Source organism: Protomyctophum bolini, assembly GCF_963924005.1.
Source record: "Protomyctophum bolini genome assembly, chromosome: 1".
In the NCBI taxonomy this organism is placed as follows: Eukaryota; Metazoa; Chordata; class Actinopteri; order Myctophiformes; family Myctophidae; genus Protomyctophum; species Protomyctophum bolini.
Genome location: NC_137862.1, coordinates 46,567,152 through 46,579,953, shown reverse-complemented (window position 1 = coordinate 46,579,953; position 12,802 = coordinate 46,567,152). Strand labels below are relative to the sequence as shown.

General features: G+C 41.9%; 2 protein-coding genes across 2 annotated transcripts; both read left to right on the top strand.

Annotated features, from left to right (window-relative positions):
• Nucleotides 1-754: 754 nt before the first annotated feature.
• LOC308320550 (uncharacterized protein) lies at nt 755-4,227 on the top strand (the record flags this gene model as incomplete). Its single annotated transcript, XM_080771055.1, has 5 exons — nt 755-1,151; nt 1,695-1,772; nt 1,973-2,362; nt 3,635-3,736; nt 4,007-4,227. 5 exons carry the CDS (start codon nt 755-757, stop codon nt 4,207-4,209), a joined length of 1,170 nt encoding a protein of 389 aa, XP_080627181.1. The 3' UTR covers nt 4,210-4,227.
• Nucleotides 4,228-4,432: 205 nt separating this feature from the next.
• On the top strand, nt 4,433-8,916 carry LOC308317356 (uncharacterized protein). The gene is made up of 9 exons (XM_080766319.1): nt 4,433-4,541; nt 5,612-5,705; nt 5,791-6,144; nt 6,246-6,363; nt 6,470-6,561; nt 7,203-7,317; nt 7,520-7,765; nt 7,940-8,116; nt 8,450-8,916. Exons 1-9 carry the CDS (start codon nt 4,486-4,488, stop codon nt 8,641-8,643), a joined length of 1,446 nt encoding a protein of 481 aa, XP_080622445.1. The 5' UTR covers nt 4,433-4,485; the 3' UTR covers nt 8,644-8,916.
• Nucleotides 8,917-12,802: the final 3,886 nt, after the last annotated feature.

The following is a 12,802-nucleotide window of genomic DNA, read 5'->3' as shown; positions in this document are numbered from 1 at the left end:
TTAACTGTGAGTGGACGACCCAATTAAGCATTACACTTGTTTCCAGTCGGGTCCATGTTCAATTCTTCAAAACATTTACAGACGTACAAATAGACACTTCAATATAGTCAAAGAACAGAACAGGAATTTATCATAATGGAGGTAAAAAGGGATAATAAACATATACAGTGAGGGAAAAGGGGGGGGGGGGGGGGCGGTGGGGGAGATTCAGATTTTATGGGGGCCTGCAGTTTCGAATTGCAGCTGTCCGTATAGGTGCCCTTTGAGAGTGGTTTTGAAGGAGTCAAGGGATTCACATGTCTTAATGACTGTTGGTAGGGCGTTCCACATTTTGTTGGCATAGGAGTCCCTTAGTCCCTTGTTTGTGCCGAATCTGGGTTGTACATGGTTTGTTGCACTCCCTCTGGTGTTGTAATTAAGGAAGTATTTAGACAGGTACATGGGTATCTTGGTGGTGTATCGAGATGCTGTACTCTTAGACTAATTGGGGCTAATTTTGTACAATGTAGGGTGTTAATTCGTAATAGTTTGCTCTATCTTGCAGATCTGTCCACCAACCTCTGCCAAAGCAACAAACACAAAACCAAAGGCACTTTTAAGAGTCACGTTTATTGTCTTTCTCTCTCCCTCGCACTCTCCGTGTGTGTGTGTGTGTGTGTGTGTGTGTGTGTGTGTGTGTGTGTGTGTGTACTTTTGTTTTTCTCGTCGTTCCGTCGTCTGTGTTTTTACATGTGTGACCATCACACATGTCACCATGAGTGTCTCAAAAGATCTGCCCACGAATCTTCCAGAACTGAAGGTAATATTAAAAGATATTGATGACTTGGTTCCACCGGATTCAGCGGATTGGAAGGCAAAGGCACCTCGGCGGAGTCAGCGTGTTCGGCGTGTTGTGAGTAAGTTTGTAAACAAAGATAGTGATGGAAAAACTCAGAAGGGAAGATTAAAAGATATTGATGACTTCATTCCACCTGAGTCACAATGGAAGAAGAAACCCCCACCAGCAAAGAACGCAAAGGCACCTCGCTCTGAGTCACAATGGAAGAAACCCCCACCAGCAAAGAAGGCAAAGGCACCTCGCCCTAACAAAGATGTCGATGGAAACATCATCTATGAGAAGCCCAGATCAAGCAGGAAACGGTCAAATCAGGGTCAGTATTGTTATTGCATTATATATATATATATATATATATATATATATATATATATATACTATTTTGGACTGGAGATCTTGATTATTTAGACACTCAAATCAAGTTGTCACTAATGCCTGCCTGGATAATTGAAAGAGTGGAATTAAGTATAGTACGTACGGTGCCTATTGATAATTCCATTTCTACTTCTAGTTGAAAAACAAAAAAGCCTATTCGTTTTTCATTGTAAAGCAAACAAACGAAAAAAGCACCTTTTTAAACGTCTTTTTCCATTTTTACTCTACAGCTCAAAGAAATGACGGCAAGAACGAAAAACGAGGCCGGTGTGCTTTTAATGTTTTAGGATTTGTAGAGTAAAAATGGAAAAAGGTGTTTTTTGTTTGTTTGCTTTATAATGAAAAAGACAACAGTACTACTAATCTGAACTTTACCGGTTCAAACCCAAAGGTCAATAACCAGGCTGCCACTAGCCTTAGGCAATCTTTCAATCTTATGTTGTTAATATGAGTGTTTTCCGTTTCTTTTCATTGATGTTAACAGCTGGTCCAAGTAGAAAAGCTGATCCTGGTGGTTCTCGTCGGAAGACTGTTTCTGCCGCTAACTGTGAGGTGGCTATTGGTGTGTATTTCATTAGCACAAAGCAATACGTTCATATTATTATATTGTTATAATCTGTCATTGAGTTTAAATGTTAATTACATATTTGCATTACAAATTTGCCAGGATAATGGGCAACTACACTTTCCATGTATTATACTTTTGATCATGTAAATTGCAACAAAGTCTTGTTTTTCCAATATTCCATACTATTTTAACAGATTGTTTCATACAAGAGCTCCAGCTCTCACTGAACATTGCCTCAGGCGAGGTTCAGGAAGCACCAACCCCATCAGCTCCTCTCCTGGCTTCCAGTGACTGGAGTACACCAAAGCGTCCCTTTGCAGAGAGGTGGCGGGCAGAGAGACCGCGTCCAGTGGACAGTGCAGCAGCAACAGAAAACGTAGCCCCACACATCTGCCAACAGTGTTCCGCCAATCCAGCTGCTGTTCGCTGTCATAACTGTCAACCGCGCCCCTTCCTCTGTGCTGAATGTGACATCATCACGCACTCTAGATATGTGCTCCACAACAGAGATGCCATGACTGCTGGGTTCTACCAGCCATTGCCTCCGACCACTTGCATTGTGGATAAGGCTCCTTGCCCTTGTGGTAAGTTCTTGTTTGTGAGTGTACACCATAACCTATTCAGTTCTGATACGTTAAGCTTGTTAGTTTGACCACTTAAACAATGCCTTATTGTCTTATTGCTTGATATAGATAGAGGGTATGCACATGCATAAAGTGAATGGAAAATCAAATGGCAAAGTGAATGGAAAAGTGAGTTTAACGTTGCTTAACATCGTCTAATGCAATCAGATAGGACTTTTCTGTTTGGATGTATGGGCTGTCAAGGCCAGAAAGTAGTGTTTTGCCACTCAGTAGGCATTCCCGCATAACTTCCGGGTATGATGATTTGGGCGTTACAATAATGAAACCAATCACCGTGCCACATGTCATATTGCCTTTATCCGTTGCCCGTTATCTCTACGAAACGGTATCAAGCGAAAATGAAATGTCGGGAAATCGCATTAAAACCCATTTGTTGCGCTGTGATGAAACTGAACGAGCAAATGGAATCGTGCATAATGGCTGGCACAAGTCAAATAGCTATTTTGAGCTAGACAATTATATAAACATAATGAACACAAGGAAGTGACAGGTCACAGCAGGCACTCACTTCTGCTGATTATAGGAAAATTACAAAGTGATGCGTAGGAAAATAAAGGCTCATTCATAGTCTGGATTTCCACCGAACTACAACATGACGGCACGAGCCGTGGTGAAGAGCAGACCACCGCCCCAGCCCTTCTCTCTGTTTTTACTAAACAACGCTCAACGTTATTTCAGCTCACGTGGTCGCCTCACCACCGAAAAAAAGGAGTTGAAGCAGCCTGACTCCGTGGACATTTCCATTGCAGGCACGCAATGGAAATGCTTTTAAACTCATTCTTGGCCAAGTACTTATTTGACTTCTTTTCACAAATAGCCATCCAGGCTAAAGACGTTTTTAACGTTTTTTTTTATTTAATTTAATTTTTTTAATCTTACAACTCTCTTTCTAAAAAAATAGAACAAATCTATGTTGGCCTGTGCTGAACTATTGCTACTGCCATTTAGCTATGGATGCGATAAACTTCACTATCGCCTTCTCAAATGTGTGACCAAAATAGCAATTTCGGGGAAAGCGTGCCAACATGCCCATGACCACACTTCGCCAATACTCCTATACTATTTTCGGGCAGCGGCTGACTTGCGGGCCGCGTTGCAGGTACCGGCGGCGACGAAAATTGAGCCCTCAGTCTCTTCAGGTTCCAGCAATCATGCTGTCTTTCCCATTGGACTTTCATGATCTTGATTCACATCATGCATGATGTGTTTCAGATCGCCTTGTTCCTGTGGAGATTCCTGACATCATTTGTAGCTGTCCAAAAGAGGCATTGAGTGTGAAGCCAGGGAAGTCTGTTTCTCTGGTGACAATGGATGGTAAGGAACTGAAGAGCTCTTTTTGTCCTTTTTTAAAAAGCATCTTGAAAGAATATTTCTGCACTTAATAATTTGCACAAGGTTTGTCATCGTTATGTATGTAATATAAATTAAAATCACTTGCTATTGACTAATGTATGCCACACTGTACAAAGCACCCTAACCCTATTTAAGTTGCTACATTTTACTGTGTGTGTGTGTGTGTGTGTGTGTGTGTGTGTGTGTGTGTGAGTGTGTGAGTGTGTGTGTGTGTGTGTTCTTTCTTTCTAGGACGATATGGTCTCAGCATGCCTGGCCTGAGTTGTGAGGCATGTAAAGCCACTTGGACTGCTGGAGTGGATGACTTAATTAATAGGAACTACTGGCCTGTTAGTGCTACCCTACTGTTCGCCACAGTTTATGCCACAGATGTTTTCTTTTCATTCAAACAAATGAAGATGGCAGCGCCAGGGCTGTCCTGCCAGGCATTGTAAAAATGCTGGATCAGAGAACTGTCCACTTTGGTCGTGTGAGTATTGAACTTATTATCCTACCTGTTTGTCATGTGCGTTGAATTTCCTGTTCATCTATTTGTTGCACATTAATCTATTTGCACATTATTAGTTGTTGATTTACTTATTTTGAAATAGACTGGGAAGATTTCAGAAAATAGCTTCCAGAAAAGTTTTTTCGAGTGGGAAGCCGTGCAGTACGAGCTGGAGAACCTCTGCAAGGAGGAGCCATTCGCGTGTCCTGCGTGCACACCGGAAATGGTTGCGATATCACTAGATGGAAATAGCAAACATTATCGCTTCAGTGCAGCCAGGTACAAGTTTTCTTGTAACAGCATATATATTACTAAGAAATTCAGTTTGAAATTCTTAAATGATATGGTATCCCCGACAAAATGATCAATGCCATAAAAGTTCTATATACAAATACCTCAGCGATCATCCTTACTTGCCCCGTTTCTATTTATTATTGGGCTACCAACTACACCCTAGGAGAAGCTCTCGTCATCCTGCTAAATACCTAACCGACACTGACTTCGCTGATGACATCGCGCTTATCAGTCAATCATTGGAACACACTCAGGCTCTCCTTCAGTCTCTTGAGCAGGCCTCCAACTGTGTTGGTCTTTATCTCAACGAGACGAAAACTGAATACGTAAATATATGCAAATCCAACAATAACCACATTATAAAAACACTTAACAACACTCCTCTGAAACGTATTAAGTATTTGGGTTCATATATATCTTCTTCCCAAAAGGACTTTCAAACTAGGAAGGGTATGGCCTAGTCAGCCTGCAATGACATGCATAAGATCTGGTCATCCCAGCTTAGTAAGATGTTAAAAGTAAAAATATTTAGGACGACCGTTGAGCCGATTCTACTCTATGGCTTCTACTCTATGGCTGCGAGACATGGACACTTTCAAAGAAACAAGAGAATCGGTTGGATGGCACTTACACCCGCCTTCTAATGAGAGTGCAAAATCTGTCTTGCAAGAGCCACCCATCGACTAATCTAATATACGGCAACCTTCTCCGTGTTTCTTCACTGGTACGATCCAGAAGAAAGAGTGCAGTTTGCCGGCCACTGCTACAGAGCTGACAATGAGGTTATATCTTCCCTTCTTCTCTGGAGTCCTGCCTCAGGGCGGACCAGAGGTAGAAAGCTGTCGTTCCGTGATGTCATCGCTAGGGACACATGCTTCAGTAGGCAGGAACTGGGGGTGGCAATGAAGGACAGGGAAGTCTGGCGTAGCATTGTGGAATCCATGATCCCGACCACGGTCGAAAAATGATGATGGTGATTACCAAAAGTGTCTAATATGCACCAAGTAACCTCATACTGTAAGATATTGTTAACTGTATGTTTTGGTTTTCTTTAGATCTGAGGAACAGGCCATCTTTGATGGCATCTTCATAGCTAAGGATGAAGACGTGACAAGATTTGTGGACTACATACACCAGAAGACAAAGCATGTAAGATTGTATACTATAAGTATATGTGCACGACTACAGCACCCTCATACGAAAAGGTTTTCATCTTCCATTTACCATACTGTAGATCCCTGGAAGAGGTGTTTGTGGAGGGCAGTGGTCAGCGGTCAGAAAGACCTCCAAAGAATCTGCCAGACATATAGATGAAGAGGGACTGGAGCTTGCATTGTGTCGGCATGGAGTGCTACTCTGTGCCCTAAATATGTACGGGCGAGAAATGTTTGCCTACGCCATGTACCTGCAACAAAAGCTGGCCAGTAGCCAAATCAGTTTCTTTTGTATGGAAATGACCTGCAAATATTGGCCCTACCTCCAAAAAGTAGCAGATAAATGTCCAGAGCTGAACCATCTCTTGAACATGAAGCCCTTCCTGTCAGTGTTTCATGCCAGTGGGCCCAACGCCCATGATTTCAAATGTGAGGTAAGGAAACGTTATCATAGTATTGAATAATTATCTGAACACCAGTATACAGTGACTGTCACCATCATCTGAGCATTGTATTTGTTGTTATATATTTGCAGGTGAAATGGAGTGGGAAATATCAGGATGGGGTTGGTCTAACACTAGGGGAGGAAGTGGAGCAGAGCAATGCCTTCCTCTCTAGGATTGCAGTGACCACAAAACGCATGTCAAAAGCAGGTGAGATGACCACATAACAGCACTAGTTGTTCACAAGCATAACATAAGTATACTTAGGATGTTAACAAATATTATGATGTCATAATTGATCAATTTCTGTTGGCAGGACGCAACGACATGTTGACTCTCATGGCTATGAACTGGAATCGGCAAAAGAGGGACAATCTGGCAACCACACTGGCTTGCCGATATCAGAAGGTAATGACTGTGTTGTTTTTGGCAGCAACATTTGATTTTAGTTTTAGTCATAGTCTTTTGAATAGTTTTAATTTAGTTTTTGTCACCTGGAATGTCTTGGTGTTAGTCTAATTTTAGTCGACTAAATGTCAGGCAGTTTTAGTTGACTAAATCTACGGTTAATTTAATCGACTAAAATGTTTTTGGCGGGCCTTGATGCCGTCGTAACGACTGATGTTAAACTTGCTGAAAATAGCCGATCTACAAGCTCACAACGTGTCGCAGCATGACTCGTTGTGAGCTTGTAGATCTGCTATTTTCAGCATGCAACCAAGTGTAAAATGACTAATACTGGACATCTTGTCCACTAGTCCCTTCTTAACATTTTAGTCTAGTTTTTATTTGTTGAAGAAATTGCCAGTATATTTAGTCTCAGTTTTAGTCATCGTAGCTTACCGTAGTTTTCATTTAGTTTCTATTTAGTTTTTGTCAGTGAAAAAAGGTAGTCGACGAACATTTTACGTCTTAGTTTTAGTCGATGAAAACAATACTGGGTAATGACATCGGTAATGTTCTTTTAGATGGATAATATTTAATGTTGCAGTATTTGACGTGTTGGAGACAGCATTTGTTTTATTGTCTATGACACTTTATCATTGTAGACCACCAAAGATCTTCAAAGTCAGTTGCAGAACCTTGAGTCAATGAAGGTCCAATTTGCAGTGGCAGAGAGCCAGTTGGAAGAGTGGGCCGAGGATGTAAAGGAGTGGGCAGAAGGTAAGGCTGTTCTCACTATACGCTTCTGCCAGGTGACCTCAGTAGAGAATTTAATGTTAGCTTCCACTGACATTGTCTCCCTGTGCCTTGTAGTTTTTGTTTTATTTCCCTTCATGAGCACCTAGATCCTCTACTGCAGCTTTCCATGACATTGTGAATATTTGTTCACTTATCGTGCAACCCACCTATTTCTTCTTTGCAGCACCAAATGCACATGGGCCCGATGTCTTGGAAAACAAAATTGAGATGCTGGTGGCGAGTCTCAAGGGGAGTATGGCCACCAGTAACAAAGGTCGTGCCAGGATCCGCCGCAAGATCAGGGGGAATAAGGAGATGCTGTCTACTGTTGTGAAGCAATACAACAGAACGTTTCCAAGCACAGAACCCCTGTGCATGGATTCCACCCTGTCTGTCGAGACAGTGTGGCCATGGCAGCTACAACACAGTGGTATGTACTTGACTATCAACACATCTGACTCATAACAACACATAAGTAATTGATCATATGCTCGCTTGCTTGTTGAGCTGGGGAGTGGCCAACTTCAATTGATGTGTTTACAAAATGGCAATTGGCAAATCCTACTCATTCTCCCTGTGAATCTTTGTCTTAAATGTATTCCAGGAACTGTCGATCTAAGGACGAAGATAAAGGCATTCGACATCGTCATGGCTGTAAGGAGACTTGAGGAAGAGAAGAATATCCTTGTGACAGAGATGAACCGCCACTGGAAATGTCTTTCAACTCGTGCCGATGGCCTGACGGAGCTGTCCTGCATTGTTACTTCTGAGCCAATGAAAGGTATGTATTGCGATAATAATTCATTGGCCTGGCCCAGCCAGCATGCTTTCTGGTCTAGAGGGGCGCGCGCGCTGGAGAATATTGGTTCACTGATCTTAGCGGCGCTAAGATCAGCGCCCTCCCCTCCCTGGTAGAAAACGGCGGGGAAACTGACGTCACCATATTTCGAGCGACGGCCCTCTGCGCTGTAGTTCATTCCCAGTTCTAGACCAGGAAATGTTTCTTGTTCCCCCAGGCTTTCATTTTTGAGCTGAATGCGAACAAAAATAAAATCCTGTACCGAGGCTACTCTCATTTACTAATACAGGCTTTATCTTGTGTTCTACATCCAAGATTCACCGTGGGGCCTAAGTGAAGAAGGATTGAAGGGTCTTCAGAGCATCAACCAAAAAAAGCTGTGGAACATCAGAGAAGTGATGAAGCACACACGGGAACGTTACCTGCAAGTCTTGTCTGGAGCAGAGAACATCAACGTTTTGGATGATGATGATGAATATGACATTGACTCTGAAATGTCTGATGACTAACTGTAATCAGCAAAAGCCGTGTCAGAGGTTTCTAAAGCTGGCGATATGACAAGATGTATTTGGGACTTACAGAAGCAATGGCATCTGTAGGCTTGGATACCATCTAATTTGGCTCTCACTCCTATGCACACAAAGTGCTATTGAGCCACACTAAGAACACTTTTGTTGATGACGGACTGCTTTTCCTATTTTGGATTACCACCCTTGGTGTGGATTTGTTGTGGAGTGTTTACCAGTGAAATTGTTGCTTTATGCAGACTACATGTGGAGTTTTTACCAGTGAAATTGTTGCTTTATGCAGACTACATGTGGAGTTTTTACCAGTGAAATTGTTGCTTTATGCAGACTTCTGCTTAAGCTACTATTTTTCTCAATAGTGATCCTCCCATGTATTTCCTGCTTTTTGCACAGCAACAAAACAAAATTATTTTATATTGCTTATAGTAATAAAAGTATTGTCCAGTATAGTGTGTCCAGTGTTCTAAAGCATTTAGCGTACTGTTCAGCTGTAAATTACATTGTGTTTGTTTACATGGCTGCACTGTTGGATACATTCTTTATATCATCAACACAGATGTTTTTAATCCAGGTGCTGAGTGTTGGATTAGACAGCGGTCTGTTAACACCCCGGGCGGCAAAAAACGGAGGTCTGTCCTAAAAAATAATCCCGCTGCGTGCCCAGGACGTAGATTAATCAAAAGTTCTGTCTTTAATCATAAATGGTAAATGGTGCATTTATATAACGCCTTTATCCAAGGCGCTTTACAGAGATTGTGCATTACATTCACCCATTCACACACCCATTCACACACCGATGGCAGCGGAAACCATGCAAGGCACCAACCTGCACATCACGAGCAATTAGGGGTTCAGCATCTTGCTCAAGGACACTTCGACAGTTACTCTGGGGGAGCCTGGGTTCGAACTGGCAACCTTACAGTTACCATCCAGCCACTCTACCCCTGATCCACCGCCGCCCAATCATATAACGGAGCGCACCAGTCTACATGTTCGTAGCGTCGATTGAGCAACATTCAATGTCATTTCCAGTTGGGACGTCATCCAAAGTGGTCCCCCTCCATTTTAGTGGATGGGAGGAAAAATCTTCAAATGTGAATAACTCTTGATCGATTCTAAATCAATGCTTCCAATTCTAACCATAGATTGTGTTTTAGACGGCCCATCGCAGTCCCGTCGCTTTCACGTTAGAAGTAATCATACTCCCGTTGTTGTCTATCCCCTCGGGGGTGTTTTGGCTACATCTAGCTACTTCCAAAATAACTGCTGTCAGACTGCAATGCAAGTCCTCTCATTTAAAGGTTGACAGTGATTTTTAGTATTTCACATTAGTCATTCAGAAAAGCATACAACTTTTGAAACTGTTACCTGTGATGTAAAGTAACTAAGTACTATACCTAAGCTATTTGTACTTGAGTATTTCCACTTTCCAGTACTTTTACTTCTACCCTATATTATACTTTAACTTTACTTAACTGTAGTTATTAGTTACTTACTACTTACTGTAGATTTTTATTATTACAAAACATACATTAACCAGGCCTATATACATTTCAGCCATTTGAAAATAGCCGATCTACAAGCTCACAATGTGTCGTGATGGAACACATTGTGAGCTTGTAGATCTGCTTTTTTCTAACATTTTGATACTGATACTTTTGTACTTTTACTCATGTACATTTTGAATTCTGTACTATTCTGTGTAGGTCTAGCAAACACCAACTCGGGATTCCTGGATCGCTGCCCTCCACAATTTCCTCTCCAACATCAGGTTTTTGAGTGTTGTCAGCCAAGCTGTCGCGCAGCAGCATGTCTATATAGGTGGTACGCTTCTTTCCTCTCCTGTCTTTGCCCTTACCTGGGTTGGCTCCCATAGGGTCAATTTACTTGCTTCAAGTTCTGGGTGCCTGACACAGTGCCCTGCCAGCCTCATCCTTCTCTCTCTGACTTTGTCTGTGGTAGGTACCCATAGAGGTCCACATTTCTGATGCGGTCCGTCCATGTGACACCTAGTGCCATGCGTACCATTCTTGTGTAGACTCCATCCAGGGCTTTTTCCTGTTGTACTGTGAGGATCCATGTCTCGGCCCCATACTGTCTCTACAGTAGCTATGAACAGCCGCCAGATATGGTCTCCCATATCTGATTTCCACACTCTCCTTATCCCGTGCAAGGCTTTCCAGGCAAGTGCTCTCCGAACCTTCAGATCCTGTTCAGTTGAGGCAGAGGTACTTGAAGTCCTCGACTGGTTCGAGCACCGTCCCGTCTGCAGTGGCAATGGTTTTGTCCTCGGGTGATGACTATCATTACTTTTGTTACCAGTGAATAAACCCAAAAATCAGACCTGTTTTAAGAGAGTGGTGCTGTACTGTACTGTACTGTACAAGCCCTCCTCCTTGGCCTGTGTGTGTCTGTGTCTGTGTGTTAGGCTGCCCTCAGGGTATCTAACTGGTAATAATTGACCCTGGTCCCTGACTTCGTTGGACGACAGAGTATAAGGCTAAGCAATAGAACTGTTAATTTAAAATGAATAATTTAGAACAGATTCCCTGATAGAAACATTTAGATGAAGGAGGGGATCTTTGACACAAAATTGTTTTAAAATGTTGCTTTTCGTCATATAGTTTGCACAAACTGAAATTTGGGTCACAGGCCAAATTAAATCCCATGTGAATAGTATCCGCATTAAACAATCGTAGGCTAACCTGTAACCTGTAATTAGCAACAGTAGTTTACATGGATATGTCCTTATTATGCTTAAATTATACACAACACAGTCGTGCAACAGAGTAGGTATACTGTTGCAGACATCATTTACATCTATATCTGTTACTTTGTAATGTCATGTATTTACACTTTACGGGATGCTGCTTTACATGGTCCACTATTTCAACCGTGTGCTTTATTGGACTGAGAATTTTATTTCTGGAATTGACTGTCAATTTCCTCAAGCGCTGCCACTATAGCGAGACACAGGTGACAAAAGCAAATAACATTTGCCCCCCTCAATGGGGAAAGGGCAGTGGGATTTAGAGCCTTGTGACATTATTAAGTCCTCCCAGGGTTATTGATTGATTGATGGAACAAACTTCAGGACTCTCTGAAACGGGTTCGATCGGGCTCCATAGAGACAGTGTGACTGCACCGGTTTCATGTAACCCAATATTTTATTTGCATCTGTGATTTGTTTTAACATAGTTCAAATGTTTATTGTTTTTCATTATATACATGTATTGTATTTTATAACTACTTGTTTTCATGCATGTTAATCCATAAAAGGTGACATTTGGATCCACCCGAAACATAAATGTGAAATATCCCAAATCTGTTTAGAATGTTCTGGAAGACTAAATGATTGTGTTGTTTTAACAACAAATCATAGTCTTCCTCAATATTCCAAAATACGTACTGCTTAACAGTCCCAATCAAGACTTTGGACAGAAACTAACAAAAGAGCCTAATTATTCATGCAGCAGCATTCATAACGAAAAATCTGTATTGTTTGTGAGCACATATTTTATATTGAAACAAAAAAAATTACAATCATGAAGGAGGTTGGCTAATCTAAACATAGATCCAAGGATAACAGGGGCCAGGGACTGAGCCCTGTACTGTATTCACCCTTTCTTTCTGTCTGTCTGTCTGTCTGTCTGTCTCTCTGTCTGTCTGTCTCTACCAGGCCGAAGGCGTGGCAGAGACTAGAGACTAGTGTTTTGCACTTTAGCTAGGAGGATATTATCCTATTGGCAGTTTTGTTCTCCTGCTATGCCACAAAAATGTGGAATTCCCAACCAATAACAGTCTTAAAGGGCCCATGACACACCCCACAAATTATCATTATGATATTGTAGCCTACATGTTTGATGTCATGTAATGGGCTCTTTAAAGGAGTGTATCCCTGCTCTCCTTTAAAAACGCTCTAAAAGAGCACTTAGGCCTACAGGTGGCTGCAATTTGAAAAAGGTTGAGAAGAAGGGCCTACCCCCCCCCCCCCCCCCCCGAACTGTTAACTGTACATTTCTTTTTTATTTGTGTTTATATGATTTTCTGCATATAGGCTACATATAATTGTAAAAAGCCATAGGCTTTCTTGGGTTTAAAGCAGACCTTGTATTGAACTGTGCTTTACCCCCCTGCAAAT

What these genes read in the sequence shown, in the direction of transcription:
- LOC308317356 (XM_080766319.1), top strand. Translation starts at nt 4,486, where the DNA reads ATGGTTGCGATATCACTAGATGGAAATAGCAAACATTATCGCTTCAGT. An exon ending in TATCGCTTCAGTGCAGCCAG is followed by an intron (nt 4,542 to 5,611) that starts GTACAAGTTTTC and finishes GGTTTTCTTTAG; the next exon opens with ATCTGAGGAACAGGCCATCT. An exon ending in TACTTCTGAGCCAATGAAAG is followed by an intron (nt 8,117 to 8,449) that starts GTATGTATTGCG and finishes TCTACATCCAAG; the next exon opens with ATTCACCGTGGGGCCTAAGT.